The sequence below is a fragment of the Hyperoodon ampullatus genome (genome assembly GCF_949752795.1).
Source record: "Hyperoodon ampullatus genome assembly, chromosome: 3".
NCBI lineage: Eukaryota > Metazoa > Chordata > Mammalia > Artiodactyla > Ziphiidae > Hyperoodon > Hyperoodon ampullatus.
This window is the reverse complement of record NC_136916.1, coordinates 87,581,001-87,599,715: the sequence shown is the minus strand read 5'-3', so window position 1 is coordinate 87,599,715 and position 18,715 is coordinate 87,581,001. Positions and strand designations below refer to the sequence as shown.

At 39.5% G+C, this 18,715-nt stretch overlaps 1 protein-coding gene across 1 annotated transcript in view; it reads right to left on the bottom strand.

Moving 5' to 3' along the window:
- LOC307049561 (putative phospholipid-transporting ATPase IM) overlaps positions 1 to 18,715 on the bottom strand; it is a gene marked incomplete at both ends in the record, with an annotated part of 93,319 nt that overhangs the window by 33,014 nt on the left and 41,590 nt on the right. Inside the window, 2 exons of the mRNA XM_079699118.1 lie at positions 12,406 to 12,629; positions 13,295 to 13,478. Coding sequence (XP_079555244.1) covers positions 12,406 to 12,629; positions 13,295 to 13,478 — 408 coding nt within the window. The remainder of the gene's footprint in view (positions 1 to 12,405; positions 12,630 to 13,294; positions 13,479 to 18,715) is intronic.

Below are 18,715 nucleotides of genomic sequence, written 5' to 3'. Positions count from 1 at the left end.
CCACTGTGAAAATCCCAGAACTGGGGGCTGAAGCTGAAGTGCCCTGTTGGATCACAGAGACTGAGAAGCATCACATTAAAAGGGAAGGAGGAGCAACTATACCCTGTGTCACCCCTCCCCCAGGCCGGTACAGCACTGCACCAAAAGGGCCCCTCTGGGCCTATGGTTTCTCCACTGGAGAAAGAGAACCCAAAGTGGATCAGATAGAGACAGATAAGGGCGGGGGGACAGGGCTTACAGCAATCAGTACTCAGCAGTACTGAAGCAGAGATGCCAGGCAGGGGCTCTGCCCATCTGCAGAGCTGAGCCAGTAGCCCCTTCTGGCCAGGGACTTTGTTTGGTCCAGGCAGTTCTGCCTGATATGGGTAACCAGTCAACAAGCTATATTTGCTGTGGAGACTGTTCTGTGGCCCCACCTAGGCAGAGAAGAAAATTCACAACCTACGGAGTATAGCCCCCAGTCCTACCCAACCGGGAAGCCTGACCAGTGAACCCAGGTAGCCAGGAAGCCCTCCATGCTACAGCCCTGCTTATACAGAGCCCCAGGCCAGAAGGTCTACCCAACTCTTAAGTATAGCCTCTGGTCTCATACGACCAGGGAGTCAGAACAGTGACCCTGGGTAGCCTCAAAGCCCAGCCTATGGTACCACCCAGTCAAGAAACCCAGTCTACAGCCCCACCCTGAAGCAAAGCCCAGCATACAGAACTGCCCAATTGCTAAATGCTGCCTATAGCCCAGCCCAGTCAGGGATCTCAGCCAGTGAGTCCACCCAATCATGGAGCATAGTCTGTGGGTCCCATCTGGTGCGGAAGCCCAGACAGGGACCCAGTCCAACTTTGGGACACACCCTTTGGTCCCACCTTATCACAGAGCACAGCCTGAGGTCCCATCCAACCTTAAAGCCTATGGCCCTGCATAAACAAAGAATCCAGCCGTGAGCACCATCTGGTCAGGAAGCACAGCCTGAAATGTCATCTACCATGAGCAATCACAGAGCCCAGCCAGCAGCAGCCCCCTGACCTCAGAGCATAGGCAGTGACTTCACCCAACTAGAGACCCTGACAGCAAACCCCACTGCCCACAGATGCTTCCAGCTGACCCATCAAGTACCCCAAGCTGCAGGAGATCTATGAACTATCTGACAAGGAATTCAGAATAATCCTCTTAAAGAATTTCAGTGAACTATAAGAACACACGGGCAACTAAAATTAAGAAAACAATGCATAAACAAAATGAGAAGTTCAACAAAGAAGTAGAAATCATCAAAACAAACAAATAGAAATCTTACAGCTGAAGAATACAATGAGAGAAGAAAGCAATAAAGAGCATCAACAACAGACTCAATCAAGTAGAAGAAAGAATCAGTAAACTAGAACATAAGTCATGTTAAATTAGCCAAACTCAAACAAATAGAAAGTAGAATGGTGATTTCCACAGGCTGGAGAGAGAGGGAAATGGGGAGCTGTTTTTCAATGGATATAGAGTTTCAGTTTTACAGGATGAAAAAATTCTGGAGATCTGTTGTACAACAATGTGAATGTACTTAATACTACTGAACTGTACACTTAAAAATGGTTAAGACAGTAAATTTTATGTTTATGTTTTTTACCACAATTAAAAATATTTTTAAATTATTTTTTAAAAACTGACATAGACCACAATTAAAAAATCTACTTCATATGGTTATTATAAGTATTGAGCTAATACAGTCAAAACATTTAAACAATGCCTGGCACATAGTAAGTGCTTTCTAAGTGTTAGCTATACTTGCAATTTGCTTTTGTCCCTACCTGTTGGTGTCAACAAATATCATGATTCCACCTAGCAGATGACATCAAAACGTTTATGCCATTACATGGGCACTGTCATTGACTTGCTGCCTTTTCTTCTCCAACAGACCATAACCAATTACTACTTGCCACTCTCCTGACAAGCCTATCTACTTTTCTGAAAATCCTGGAAATAAAACCTTCAATTCTCCACGATGTGGACAGCTAATAAAATTTGTGAGATCACATTTTGCCATGTCCACAAAGAATACACCTCTTAGACATCCCTTTCCGTACCTGAGATGTAAGTTCCAGCAGGCATCACAGTCTGACACATACAAGGGCTTAGTAAATATTCACTGAATGAATGAAAGCCTTAAATAGTAGGATTCAAGGATACTGTCCAGTAAGTATAAATCTAAGTCTCAATTTGATTATATCATCATAAAAATTAGGGCAAAATGGGTAGCAGTCCAAGATTTCTACTCAGTAGCCCAATTGGTCTTATGTGGTGACTCCTCCCCCTCCTTAAAGAGGATTATTGGCTTATTTAAATCAGCAAAGACCTAGGCAAAGAAAAATAAACCAGGAAAAATCCACTCTATGTCTTTCCTAGAATGAAGCTATAAATAAGAAATGTATTACTTGTGGTCCAATTAGCCATCATATGTTAATATTAACACCACTGCAAAAAGACATCTTTCTACTTTCTGGAATCAATGCCATAATCACACTAAGATCTTAAGACACTGAGCCCACAGTGCTGGTCAGGCTGCACACATTTACAGAGACAAGATGCAAAGCGTGTAGAGATGGCCCTTGGTGCAGGTAGAGTAAGTGGCACCTGCAGGAGTGACTGGACGCATATTAGAAGGACTCTCCTTGCTGGATCTACCTCAAGCAAGCACAGGAAAGGGCTCTAGACTAAACAACCAACAACACTGAAATGACTATACGCCTTCTATATGCCAGGCGCCGTTCAAGACTATAGGCTGTATGGATGACTCAGATGTGCTTCCTTTCCTTGAGAAGCTCAGGGTTAAGCTAGATAAAATCATAAGAGACTGGGTAAATTAGGAAAAGAAATCCTCTCCCCTGAAACAGATACCCATTTTTCTCCTGACCTTGTCTTAGTGCATGTATAAGCCTCAGGGGCCATGGCTTTGGTAGGGTTGATAAGAAGATTCTAAGCCCTCTGGAACAATTCTTTTGAGGGGAAAAGCTGTTTGCTTAACTGGCCCCTCTGCCTCAGAAAAGATGAGTAGAGTCCAGAGTGGACAAAATGAAAAGTCATCAGATTGGATTTCACTCCAGGCTCTGGGTTCAAAAAGGATACCTTCAGATTTTCTTCTATACTGGCCAGCCCCATGGTTTCAAAGTATGGTACCCCACCTGCAACATCAGCATCTACAGGGAACTTGTTAAAAATGCAAATTTGGGAGCTCTACCTCAGACCTGCTGAATCAGAAAGTCAGGTGGGGCCCGGGGAGCTGTGCTTCAGAAGCCTTTCAGGTGATTCCCATGCACATTAAAGCTTGAGAACCACTGGTCCAGCTCAACTCACTAGCATCAGGAAGAACACAGAAGCCCGTTTAGGACTGACAATGGATTCAAATGAAGATTGTGCAATTAAGTAGTTTTCAGTGTAAATAATAAATAATAAAACAAAGAAGAACTCAGAAAAGACACATGCTCAATTAAATCAAACATTTAAGAAACCTAATTACAGCCAGGTGGTGTGTCTTATAGCTGAGTTTATATCAGATACTCATGTCTTTCAAGCAATCATTGTTCTCCCTTGCTGTTCTCTTTTAAACTGAAAATACTGTTGAGAAGACTAAAAATCTAGTTGCTTAACATTTGACTCTGACCAGTTTTATCAGATCCTGAAAGCAGAGCAGAAAATCACCTAAATGTAGACATTAGAAGTCACTGAACATTCATTTCAACTTCATAGTTTTAACAAAGACAACTTTGGCAGTAAACTTGCCTATCTAAGCTTGGTGTGTCTGTCTACCCATTCAAACCACTAACTACTCCTCTGCGTCCTAAGAGCTCTTAATAAGGGTTAAGGCATCTCTTCTGTGTTTTGTGATCTTTCAAAAGCCCCAAACTTTTATAATATGAAAACTGGATTGCTCAAAAACACCACTTAGCAAATAGCCTTGCTGCATTCTCATGTGGAGAAAAAGCCAACAGCCTAGGAGAGCACAGGCCACATTCCCATGCTTGTCTTTGTTGGAGTAAGGTGGAACCGTGAGCAGGTAAATATCCCCACCCCAGTGCCTTCTCTGAAGCGGCGCTAAGAAAACTTTTATTTCTGAGAAACTAAAATCAAGACTATGCTTTACTTCAACTGTCTAGATATTACCAAAAATATCAACAGAATTTGCTTTTAGTTTGGGGAATGTTATTCTTAAAAGAGAAAATTAGAAATGGGTATGGATGTGCCTTTAGGAAATCTCAACTTCTCAGAAAAAGGGGAAAATGTATAAAACCTATTTTCATTACAAAAAGGATTTGCTAATCTCCCTTGGCACATTTAAGATAACATAAAATGCCAAGATTTAATTCATACTCAATTTTTCTGGAATAAAATAATTGAAAAAATTAGCTGCATGTATATCATTGAAACCAGTAACTAAAACAAGAGGAAAGAGGAGTTGAGGAAGATGGCAGAAGAGTAAGACACGATCACGTTCCTCCCCACAGATACATCAGAAATACATCTACACGTGGAACAACTCCTACAGAACACCTACTGAACGCTGGCAGAAGACCTCAGACCTCCCAAAAGGCAAGAAACTCCCCACGTACCCGGGTAGGGCAAAAGAAAAAGGAATAAACAGAGACAAAAGGATAGGGACGGGACCTGCACCAGTGGGAAGGAGCTGTGAAGTAGGAAAGGTTTCCACACACTAGGAAGCCCCTTCGCGGGTGGAGACTGCGGGTGGCGGGGAGCTTCGGGGCCACGGAGGAGAGCGCAGAAACGGGTGCAGAGGGCAAAGCGGAGAGATTCCCGCGTGGAGGATCGGTGCCGACCAGCACTCACCAGTCCGAGAGGCTTGTCTGCTCACCGGCCGAGGCGGGCGGGGCTGGGAGCTGAGGCTCCGGCTTCGGAGGTCGGATCCCAGGGAGAGGACTGAGCTTGGTTGCATGAACACAGCCTGAAGGGATTAGGGCACCACGGCTAGCCGGGAGGAAGTCCGGGGAAAAGTCTGGACCTGCCGAAGAGGCAAGAGACTTTTTCTTCCCTTTTGTTTCCTGGTGCGCGAGGAGAGGGGATTAAGAGCGCTGCTTAAAGGACCTCCAGAGACGGGTGCGAGCCGCGGCTATCAGCGCAGACCCCAGAGACAGGCATGAGACGCTAAGGCTGCTGCCGCCGCCACCAAGAAGCCTGTGTGCAAGGACAGGTCACTATCCACACCTCCCGTCCCAGGAGCCTGTGCAGCCCGCCACCGCCAGGGTCCCGGGATCCACGAACAACTTCCCTGGGAGAACGCACAGCACGCCTCAGGCTTGTGCAACGTCATGCCGGCCTCTGCCGCCGCAGGCTCCGCCCCGCATCCGTACTCCCCCCTCCCCCTGGCCTGAGTAAGCCAGAGCCTCCGAATCAGCTGCTCCTTTAACCCCGTCCTGTCTGAGCGAAGAACAGATGCTCTCACGGCGACCTACACACAGAGGCGGGGCCAAATCCAAAGCTGAACACCGGGAGCTGTTCGAACAAAGAAGAAAAAGGGAAATTTCTCCCAGCAGCCTCAGGAGCAGCGGATTAAATCTCCACAATCAACTTGATGTACCCCGCATCTCTGGAATACCTAAATAGACAACGAATCATCCCAAATTGAGGAGGCGGACTTTGGGAGCAAGATAGATTATTTTTTCCCCTTTTCCTCTTTTTGTGAGTGTGTATGTGTATGCTTTGGTGTGAGATTTTGTCTGTATAGCTTTGCTTTCACCATTTGTCCTAGGGTTCTGTCTGTCCGTTTTGTTTTTTTTTTTTACTTAAAAAAATTCTTTTTTCTTCATAATTATTTTTTATTTTAATAATTTTATTTTATTTAATCTTACTTTATTTTATTTTATCCTCTTTCTTTTGTTCTTTCTATTTTTCCTCCCTTTTATTCTGAGCCGTGTGGATGAAAGGCTCTTGATGCTCCACGCAGGAGTCAGTGCTGTGCCTCTGAGGTGGGAGAGCCAACTTCAGGACACTAGTCCACAAGAGACCTCCCAGCTCCACATAATATCAAAAGATGAAAATCCCCAGTGATCTCCATCTCAACACCAAGACCCAGCTTCACTCAACGACAAGTAAGCTACAGTGTTGGACACCCTGTGTCAAACAACTATCAAGACAGGAACACAACCCCAGCCATTAGCAGAGAGGCTGCCTAAAATCATAATAAGGCCACAGACACCCCAAAACACACCACCAGACGTGGACCTGCCCACCAGAAAGGCAAGATCCAGCCTCATCCACCAGAACATAGGCACTAGTCCCCTCCACCAGGAAGCCTAAACAACCCACTGAACCAACCTTAGCCACTGGGGACAGACACCGAAAACAACGGGAACTACGAACCTGCGGGCTTCAAAAAGGAGACCCCAAACACAGTAAGATAAGCAAAATGAGAAGACAGAAAAACACACAGCAGATGAAGGAACAAGGTAAAAACCCACCAGACATAACAAATGAAGAGGAAATAGGCAGTCTACCTGAAAAACAATTCAGAATAATGATATAAACATGACCCAAAATCTTGGAAATAGAAAAGAGAAAATGCAGGAAACATTTAACAAGGACCTAGAAGAACTAAAGAGGAAACAATCAATGATGAACAACACAATAAATGAAATTAAAAATACTCTAGAAGGGATCAATAGCAGAATAACTGAGGCAGAAGAACGGATAAGTGACCTGGACGATAAAATAGTGGAAATAACTACTGCAGAGCAGAATAAAGAAAAAACAATGAAAAGAACTGAGGACCATCTCAGAGACCTCTGAGACAACATTAAATGCACCAGCATTCAAATTATAGGGGTCCCAAAAGAAGAAGAGAAAAAGAAAGGGACTGAGAAAATATTTGAAGAGATTATAGTTGAAAACTTCCCTAATATGGGAAAAGAAATAGTTAATCAAGCCCAGGAAGCACAGAGAGTCCCATACAGGATAAATCCAAGGAGAAACACGCCAAGAAACATATTAATGAAACTATCAAAAATTAAATACAAAGAAAACATATTAAAAGCAGCAAGGGAAAAACAACAAATAACACACAACGGAATCCCAATAAGGTTAACAGCTGATCTTTCAGCAGAAACTCTGAAAGCGAGAAGGGAGTGGCAGGACATATTTAAAGTGATGAAGGAGAAAAACCTACAACCAACATTACTCTACCCAGCAAGGATCTCATTCAGATTTGATGGAGAAATTAAAACCTTTACAGACAAGCAAAAGTTGAGAATGTTCAGCACCACCAAACCAGCTTTACAACAAATGCTAAAGGAACTTCTCTAGGCAAGAAACACAACAGAAGGAAAAGACCTACAATAACAAACCCAAAACAATTAAGAAAATGGGAATAGTAACATACATATCGATAATTACCTTAAATGTAAATGGATGAAATGCTCCCACCAAAAGACACAGACTGGCGGAATGGATACACAAACAAGACCCATATATATGCTGTCTACAAGAGTACCACTTCAGACCTAGGGACACATACAGACTGAAAGTGAGGGGATGGAAAAAGATATTCCATGCAAATGGAAACCAAAAGAAAGATGGAGTAGCAATTCTCATATCAGACAAAATAGACTTTAAAATAAAGACTATTACAAGAGACAAAGAAGGACACTACATAATGATCAAGGGATCGATCCAAGAAGAAGATATAACAATTGTATATATTTATGAAGCCAACATAGGAGCACCTCAATACATAAGGCAAATACTAACAGACATAAAAAGGGAAATCGACAGTAACACAATCATAATAGGGGACTTTAACACCCCACTTTCACCAATGGACAGATCATCCAAAATGAAAATAAATAAGGAAACACAGCTTTAAATGATACATTAAACAAGATGGACTTAATTGATATTTATAGGACATTCCATCCCAAAATAGCAGAATACACATTTTTCTCAAGTGCTCATGGAACATTCTCCAGGATAGATCATATCTTGGGTCACAAAGCAAGCCTTGGTAAATTTAAGAAAATTGAAATCGTATCAAGTATCTTTTCTGACCACAATACTATGAGACTAGATATCAATTACAGGAAAAGATCTGTAAAAAATACAAACACATGGAGGCTAAACAATACACTATTTAATAACCAAGTGATCACTGAAGAAATCAAAGAGGAAATCAAAAAATACCTAGAAACAAACGACAATGGAGACACGACGACCCAAAACCAATGGGATGCAGCAAAAGCAGTTGTAAGAGGGTAGTTTATAGCAATACGATCCTACCTTGTGAAACAGGTAACATCTCAAATAAACAACTAACCTTGCACCTAAAGCAATTAGAGAAAGAAGAACAAAAAAACCCCAAAGTTAGCAGAAGGAAAGAAATCATAAAGATCAGATCAAAAATAAATGAAAAAGAAATGAAGGAAACAATAGCAAAGATCAATAAAACTAAAAGCTGGTTCTTTGAGAAGATAAACAAAATTGATAAACCATTAGCCAGACTCCTCAAGAAAAAAAAAGGGCAAAGACTCAAATCAATAGAATTAGAAATGAAAAAGGAGAAATAACAACTGACACTGCAGAAATACGAAGGATCATGAGAGATTACTACAAGCAACTCTATGCCAATAAAATGGACAACCTAGAAGAAATGGACAAATTCTTAGAAAAGAGCAACCTTCAGAGACTGAACCAGGAAGAAATAGAAAATATGAACAGACCAGTCACAAGCACTGAAATTGAAACTCTGATTAAATATCTTCCAACAAACAAAAGCCCAGGACCAGATGGCTTCACAGGTGAATTCTATCAAACATTCAGAGAAGAGCTAACACCTATCCTTCTCAAACTCTTCCAAAATGTAGCAGAGGGAGGAACACTCCCAAACTCATTCTAAGAAGCCACCATCACCCTGATACCAAAACTAGAGAAAGATACTACAAAAAAAGAAAATTACAGACCAATATCACTGTTGAATATAGATGCAGAAATCCCCAACAAAATACTAGCAAACAGAATCCGACAGCACTGGTGTGAGTCCACTAGCAAACAGAATCCAACATTAAAAGGATCATACACCATGATCAAGTGGGGTTTATTCCAGGAATGCAAGGATTCTTCAATATATGCAAATCAATCAACCTGAAACACCATATTAACAAATTGAAAGAGAAAAACCATATGATCATCTCAATAGATGCAGAGAAAGCTTTCGACAAAATTCAACACCCATTTATGATAAAATCCCTGCAGAAAGTAGGCATAGAGGGAACCTTCCTCAACATAATAAAGGCCATATATGACAAACCCACAGGCAACTTCATTCTCAATGGTGAAAAACTGAAACCATTTCCACTAAGATCAGGAACAAGACAAGGTTGCCCACTCTCCCCAAAATTATTCAACATAGTTTTGGAAGTTCTAGCCACAGCAATCAGAGAAGAAAAAAAAAGGAATCCAAATTGGAAAAGAAGAAGTAAAGCTGTCACTGCTTGCAGATGACATGATACTCTACATAAAAGAATCCTAAAGATGCTACCAGAAAACTACTAGAGCTAATCAATGAATTTGGTAAAGTAGCAGGATACAAAATTAATGTACAGAAATCTCTGGCATTCCTATACACTAATGACGAGAAATCTGAAAGTGAAATTAAGAAAACACTCCCATTTACCATTGCAACAAAAAGAATAAAATATCTAGGAATAAACCTACCTAAGGAGACAAAAGACCTGTATGCAGAAAATTATAAGACACTGATGAAAGAAATTAAAAATGATAGAAATAGATGGAGAGATATACCATGTTCCTGGATTGGAAGAATCAACATTGTGAAAATGACTCTACTACCCAAAGCAATCTACAGATTCAATGCAATCCCTATCAAACTAACACTGGTATTTTTCACAGAACTAGAACAAAAAATTTCACAATTTGTATGAAACACAAAAGATCCCGAATAGCCAAAGCAATCTTGAGAACGAGAAATGGAGCTGGAGGAATCAGGCTCCCTGACTTCAGACTATACTACAAAGCTACAGTAATCAAGACAGTATGGTACTGGCACAAAAACAGAAATACAGATCAATGGAACAGGATAGAAATCCCAGAGATAAACCCATGCACATATGGTCACCTTATCTTTGATAAAGGAGGCAAGAATATACAGTGGAGAAAAGACAGCCTCTTCAATAAATGGTGCTGGGAAAACTGGACAGGTACATGTAAAAGTATGAAATTAGAACACTCCCTAACACCATACACAAAAATAAACTCAAAATGTATTAAAGACCTAAATGTAAGGCCAGACACTATCAAACTCTTAGAGGAAAACATAGGCAGAACACTCTATGACATAAATCACAGCAAGATCCTTTTTGACCCACCTCCTAGAGAAAACAAAATAAAAACAAAAATAAACAAATGGGACCTAATGAAACTTAAAAGCTTTTGCACAGCAAAGGAAACCATAAACAAGACCAAAAGACAACACTCAGAATATCTGCAAATGAAGCAACTGACAAAGGATTAATCTCCAAGATTTACAAGCAGCTCATGCAGCTCAATAACAAAAAAACAAACAATCCAATCCAAAAATGGGTAGAAGATCTAAATAGACATTTCTCCAAAGAAGATATACAGATTGCCAACAAACACATGAAAGAATGCCCAACATCATTAATCATTAGAGAAATGCAAATAAAAACTACGATGAGATATCATCTCACACCAGTCACAATGGCCATCATCAAAAAATCTAGAAACAATAAATGCTGGAGAGGGTGTATAGGAAAGGGAACCCTCTTGCACTGTTGGTGGGAATGTAAACTGATACAACCACTATGGAGAACAGTATGGAGGTTCCTTTAAAAACTACAAATAGAACTACCATAAGACCCAGCAATCCCACTACTGGGCATATACTCTGAGAAAACCATAATTCAAAATGAGTCATGTACCAAAATGTTCATTGCAGCTCTATTTACAATAGCCAGGAAATGGTAGCAACCTAAGTGTCCATCATCGGATGAATGGATAAAGAAGATGTGCCAAATATATACAATGGAATATTACTCAGCCATAAGAAGAAACGAAATTGAGATATTTGTAGTGAGGTGGATGGACCTAGAGAGTGTCAAATATATACAATGGAATATTACTCAGCCATAAGAAGAAACGAAATTGAGATATTTGTAGTGAGGTGGATGGACCTAGAGTGTGTCATACAGAGTGAAGTAAGTCAGAAAGAGAAAAACAAATACCGTATGGTAACACATATATATGGAATCTAAGAAAAAAAAAAGGTCATGAAGAACCTAGGGGTAAGATGGGAATAAAGACACAGACCTACTAGAGAATGGTCTTGAGGATATGGGGAGGGGGAAGGGTAAGCTGTGACAAAGTGAGAGAGTGGCATGGACATATATACACTACCCAACGTAAAATAGATAGCTAGTGGGAAGCAGCCGCATAGCACAGGGAGATCAGCTAGGTGGTTTTTGACCACCTAGAGGGGTGGGATAGGGAAGGTGGGAGGGAGGGAGATGGAAGAGGGCAGAGATATGGGAACATATGTACATGTATAACTGATTTACTTTGTTATAAAGCAGAAACTAACACACCATTGTAAAGCAATTATACTCCAATAAAGATGTGAAAAAAAAAACACAAGAGGAAGGAAGAACAATTGAAGAAATCTCTAATGATAGTTATGGTTACCATTTCATTCTCAAGGACAACCTTTTTCTTTTGTTGCTGTCGTTTAAAATATTGATGCCATTTTTTATTCATAAATATATTTAAATGCTATAAGTCTTACATTTCACAGTTGATACCCAGGGTCAAAATTTTCCTGATATCCAAGATATGGGGTTATGTAACCTTTAAAATGTGTAAAAGTAGATATAAAAATAGAATCCTAATTTACAAATTTGTTAATTTTTCTTCCTTGCTACCAACATAACCTATGGATCAATTTTTAGCTGATGAATTGCTGTCAAACAGCCTTGAGGTCAGGGTAGCAATTCCTTCCCCTGATTTAAAATATTTACCTTCAGTGTGTTGGGTGAGTGATCATCTTTCCAACAGATATGCCTCAACTTTTCTTATTAGTGTTTCTCAGATTCTGAATTAAAACTCTACATCAAGCTTACCTGTCATCATACCCAAAATTTCAATAAAAACTTTAAAATGCACAGGAAGGAGTCGTCATTAGTTACTATGTAAATAAGCAAAAAATAAAACTCTAGCTAAATATATATTCTTCTTGGGTTCAAAGCTCAAGTCAACTATCCATTACATAATTTGTCACACTGTCATTTATATTAAATATATAAAAATGATCTCTATTGATTAGTAAATAGCCATGAAGAACAGTCATCTACAATCCAGGGGATCATATAAAAGAAAGAAACTTTTTTACCAACCTGGGCTGAGAAACCACAGAAGAAACCAAACCAGAAATGCACAAGTGTGAATGCAAAATTCTTATAGAAGAAATAGCATAAGAATTTGCACATTCGGAAATAGGACCACCTTCCATGAACAAGGAGAAGCCTTTGGAGGTATCTAAACTGTGCAAATGCGTAGTCGCTGGCTAGGACTGCCTGCAGTCCTTCCTGGCCGCTGATGCCGACACCAATGTGAGCACCTACAAAGGAGAAGAGGGACAGTTTCACTCCCCAAACAAAGACACAACCTCTTTGGGGAACCTATCACTCCTCTTTTTTTAATTTATTTTTTAATTTTTGGCCACACCACTTGGCTTCCGGGATCTTAATTCCCCGATCAGGGATCAAACCCGGGCCCCCAGCAGTGGAAGCGCCAAGTCCTAACCACTGGACCGCCAGGGAATTCCCCTATCACTCTTCTTGTATGTTATTATTTATTCACAGAAACCCACAGCATTTATAATTTTCCCATACATTATCTCATGAAACACTCATGATAGGTATTTATCCTAGTTTTTCAAAAGAGAAAATTGACTCAGAAAGTTCAGTAACTTGAACAAAGTTTTACAATTTGTAAGTGGCAAAGCTGGGACTAAACCTTAGTGTTGGGACTGTGTATATAAGGTTCATTCCTCTACACTATAGCTACTTATTTCTCCGAATAGTGACCAATACATAAACGATTTAATTAAAGGTTTTTTTTTAATGAATGCTAATAATGGTGGATGAATTGAGCCATAAAAGTATTCATTTCAGAAACACTGGGAAAATTAAATTGCAATGCAATCTCCATTACATATTGCCAAGTGCTGGACCTGGGAGCTCCAGGTCTGCAGCACGCCCCATTGAGCAAATGTCCCCTTACTTTTGATCATGCTGACGTCATTGGCTCCATCGCCTATGGCCAAAGTGACAGCATTTCTGTGCTTCTTCACCAGCTCTACTACTTGAGCTTTCTGGAGAGGGGTGACTCGGCAGCAAACCACAGTCTTACACATGCAGGCAAGTTCTAGAAGATCGTTCTTGACATCACTTTCTAGAGCATGGGCCTACGTTATTTTTTTTTTTAAATCCACAATAGAACGAGAAATAATAAATGAGAGATATCATTTGGGAAGCAGATTTCTTGTTTCTCAGCTGATTTCTAAACAGTTTAATTCACTTCAACAAGTCACTGTTGACTCAGGGCCACACAAACAACAAAAGAAAAGAGTATTGAACTCCTACTTAGTGCCAAGGAATTTTACCATAAAAGTAAAAGACGCGGTGCCCTGTGTTTCTTCCTTGATGCATTATCGTGCTGCATTGGAGAGATACAGTTGAATGCCGGAAAAGGTCCGGAATCCACTAAAATAAGGAAAAGCAAAGGCCAGAACCAATCCATCACCTCACCAAGTTTAGAATGAACTACAAAATGATGATTTGTCTGTTCTACATGATGACATTTTTGTTTCCTTTGCATTGCTGTTTTATATATTTAGTGTTTGTTGTTGTGGTTGTTAATGTGAGAGCAAATGAGAAGCAGATGATCTGGAGATTAGCCCTTGAAGAACATAGCGATTGAAATCAAGAGAGGCCTGTGCAAAGGGTGGCATGCAACCTGTGTCTCAGACAGGGTTCCCCAACCATTTACACCCTTGCACTTCTCCAAATACATCAGAGCCTTTAGACATACCAAAGAAGGACTGAAAAAGAGAACATAATCCTTTGTAATTAAGTACAATTTTTTTCTAGAAAACATCTCTACATTATTTAATAAACACATTAAGAGAAAACAGGAATCCACCTAAACTTTGAGTCATCATTATCTTTGTTTTTTTTTTTTTTTTTTCAACTTTCCTTTCTTAATTTATTTATTTATTTATTTATTTTTTTTTTTAATTTTTATTTTTATTTTTATTTTTTGCTTTATCACAAATTTAATCAGTTATATGTATACATATGTTCCCATATCCCCTCCCTTTTGCGTCTCCCTCCCACCCTCCCTATCCCACCCCTCCAGGCGGTCACAAAGCACCGAGCTGATCTCCCTGTGCTATGCGGCTGCTTCCCACTAGCTATCTACCTTACGTTTGGTGGTGTATATATGTCCATGCCGCTCTTTCACTTTGTCACAGCTTACCCTTCCCCCTCCCCATATCCTCAAGTCCATTCTCTAGTAGGTCTGTGTCTTTATTCCTGTCTTACCCCTATGTTCTTCATGACCTTTTTTTTTCTTAAATTCCATATATATGTGTCAGCATACAGTATTTGTCTTTCTCTTTCTGACTTACTTCACTCTGTATGACAGACTCTAGGTCCATCCACCTCATTACAAATAGTTCAATTTCATTTCTTTTTATGGCTGAGTAATATTCCATTGTATGTATGTGCCACATCTTCTTTACCCATTCATCCGATGATGGACACTTAGGTTGTTTCCATCTCCGGGCTATTGTAAATAGGGCTGCTATGAACATTTTGGTACATGTCTCTTTTTGAATTATGGTTTTCTCAGGGTATATGCCCAGTAGTGGGATTGCAGGGTCATATGGTAGTTCTATTTGTAGTTTTTTAAGGAACCTCCATACCGTTCTCCATAGTGGCTGTACCAATTCACATTCCCACCAGCAGTGCAAGAGTGTTCCCTTTTTTCCACACCCTCTCCAGCATTTATTATTTCTAGATTTTTTGATGATGGCCATTCTGACTGGTGTGAGATGATATCTCATTGTAGTTTTGATTTGCATTTCTCTAATTAGTAAAGATGTTGAGCATCCTTTCATGTGTTTGTTGGCAGTCTGTATATCTTCTGTGGAGAAATGTCTATTTAGGTCTTCTGCCCATTTTTGGATTGGGTTGTTTGTTTTTTTGTTATTGAGCTGCATGAGCTGCTTATAAATTTTGGAGATTAATCCTTTGTCAGTTGCTTCATTTGCAAATATTTTCTCCCATTCTGAGGGTTGTCTTTTGGTCTTGTTTATGGTTTCCTTTGCTGTGCAAAAGCTTTTAAGTTTCATTAGGTCCCATGTGTTTATTTTTGTCTTTATTTCCATTTCTCTAGGAGGTGGGTCAAAAAGGATCTTGCTGTGATTTATGTCATAGAGTGTTCTGCCTATGTTGTCCTCTAAGAGTTTGATAGTGTCTGGCCTTACATTTAGGTCTTTAATCCATTTTGAGCTTATTTTTGTGTATGGTGTTAGGGAGTGATCGAATCTCATACTTTTACATGTCCCTGTCCAGTTTTCCCAACACCACTTATTGAAGAGACTGTCCTTTCTCCACTGTACATTCCTGCCTCCTTTATCAAAGATAAGGTGACCATATGTCCGTGGGTTTATCTCTGGGCTTTCTATCCTGTTCCATTGATCTATCTTTCTGTTTCTGTGCCAGTACCATACTGTCTTGATTACTGCAGCTTTGTAGTATAGTCTGAAGTCAGGGAGCCTGATTCCTCCAGCTCCATTTTTCGTTCTCAAGATTGCTTTGGCTATTCGGGGTCTTTTGTGTTTCCATACAAATTGTGAAATTTTTTGTTCTAGTTCTGTGAAAAATGCCAGTGGTATTTTGATAGGGATTGCATTGAATCTGTAGATTGCTTTGGGTAGTAGAGTCATTTTCACAATGTTGATTCTTCCAATCCAAGAACATGGTACATCTCTCCATCTATTTGTATCATCTTTAATTTCTTTCATAAGTGTCTTATAATTTTCTGCATACAGGTCTTTTGTCTCCTTAGGTAGGTTTATTCCTAGATATTTTATTCTTTTTGTTGCAATGGTAAATGGGAGTGTTTCCTTGATTTCACTTTCAGATTTTTCATCATTAGTATATAGGAATGCCAGAGATTTCTGTGCATTAATTTTGTATCCTGCAACTTTACCAAATTCATTGATTAGCTCTAGTAGTTTTCTGGTAGCATCTTTAGGATTCTCTATGTATAGTATCATGTCATCTGCAAACAGTGACAGCTTTACTTCTTCTTTTCCAATTTGGATTCCTTTTATTTGCTTTTCTTCTCTGATTGCTGTGGCTAAAACTTCCAAAACTATGTTGAATAAGAGTGGTGAGAGTGGGCAACCTTGTCTTGTTCCTGATCTTAGTGGAAATGGTTTCAGTTTTTCACCATTGAGGACGATGCTGGCTGTGGGTTTGTCATATATGGCCTTTATTATGTTGAGGAAAGTTCCCTCTATGCCTACTTTCTGCAGGGTTTTTATCATGAATGGGTGTTGAATTTTGTCGAAAGCTTTCTCTGCATCTATTGAGATGATCATATGGTTTTTCTCCTTCAATTTGTTAATATGGTGTATCACGTTGATTGATTTGCGTATATTGAAGAATCCTTGCATTCCTGGGATAAACCCCACTTGATCATGGTGTATGATCCTTTTAATGTGCTGTTGGATTCTGTTTGCTAGTATTTTGTTGAGGATTTTTGCATCTATGTTCATCAGTGATATTGGCCTGTAGTTTTCTTTCTTTGTGACATCCTTGTCTGGTTTTGGTATCAAGGTGATGGTGGCCTCGTAGAATGAGTTTGGGAGTGTTCCTCCCTCTGCTATATTTTGGAAGAGTTTGAGAAGGATAGGCGTTAGCTCTTCTCTAAATGCTTGATAGAATTCGCCTGTGAAGCCATCTGGTCCTGGGCTTTTGTTTGTTGGAAGATTTTTTATCACAGTTTCAATTTCAGTGCTTGTGATTGGTCTGTTCATATGTTCTATTTCTTCCTGATTCAGTCTTGGCAGGTTGTGCATTTCTAAGAATTTGTCCATTTCTTCCAGGTTGTCCATTTTATTGGCATAGAGTTGCTTATAGTAATCTCTCACGATCTTTTGTATTTCTGCAGTGTCAGTTGTTACTTCTCCTTTTTCATTTCTAATTCTATTGATTTGAGTCTTCTCCCTTTTTTTCTTGATGAGTCTGGCTAATGGTTTATCAATTTTGTTTATCTTCTCAAAGAACCAGCTTTTAGTTTTATTGATCTTTGCTATTGTTTCCTTCATTTCTTTTTCATTTATTTCTGATCTGATTTTTATGATTTCTTTCCTTCTGCTAACTTTGGGATGTTTTTGTTCTTCTTTCTCTAATTGCTTTAGGTGCAAGGTTAGGTTGTTTAGTCGAGATATTTCCTGTTTCTTAAGGTGGGATTGTATTGCTATAAACTTCCCTCTTAGAACTGCTTTTGCTGCATCCCATAGGTTTTGGGTCGTCGTGTCTCCATTGTCATTTGTTTCTAGGTATTTTTTTATTTCCTCTTTGATTTCTTCAGTGATCACTTCGTTATTAAGTAATGTATTGTTTAGCCTCCATGTGTTTGTATTTTTTATAGCTCTTTTCCTGTAATTGATATCTAGTCTCATAGCATTGTGGTCGGAAAAGATACTTGATACAATTTCAATTTTCTTAAATTTACCAAGGCTTGATTTGTGACCCAAGATATGATCTATCCTGGAGAATGTTCCATGAGCACTTGAGAAAAATGTGTATTCTGTTGTTTTTGGATGGAATGTCCTATAAATATCAATTAAGTCCATCTTGTTTAATGTATCATTTAAAGCTTGTGTTTCCTTATTTATTTTCATTTTGGATGATCTGTCCATTGGTGAAAGTGGGGTGTTAAAGTCCCCTACTATGATTGTGTTACTGTCGATTTCTCCTTTTATGGCTGTTAGTGTTTGCCTTATGTATTGAGGTGCTCCTATGTTGGGTGCATAAATATTTACAATTGTTATATCTTCTTCTTGGATCGATCCCTTGATCATTATGTAGTGTCCTTCTTTGTCTCTTCTAGTAGTCTTTATTTTAAAGTCTATTTTGTCTGATATGAGAATTGCTACTCCAGCTTTCTTTTGGTTTCCATTTGCATGGAATATCTTTTTCCATCCCCTTACTTTCAGTCTGTATGTGTCTCTAGGTCTGAAGTGGGTCTCTTGTAGACAGCATATATATGGGTCTTGTTTTTGTATCCATTCAGCCAATCTGTGTCTTTTGGTGGGAGCGTTTAGTCCATTTACATTTAAGGTAATTATCGATATGTATGTTCCTATTCCCATTTTCTTAATTGTTTTGGGTTCGTTATTGTAGGTCTTTTCCTTCTGTTGTGTTTCTTGCCTAGAGAAGTTCCTTTAGCATTTGTTGTAAAGCTGGTTTGGTGGTGCTGAACTCTCTCAGCTTTTGCTTGTCTGTAAACGTTTTAATTTCTCCATCAAATCTGAATGAGATCCTTGCTGGGTAGAGTAATCTTGGTTGCAGGTTTCTCTCCTTCATCACTTTAATTATGTCCTGCCACTCCCTTCTGGCTTGT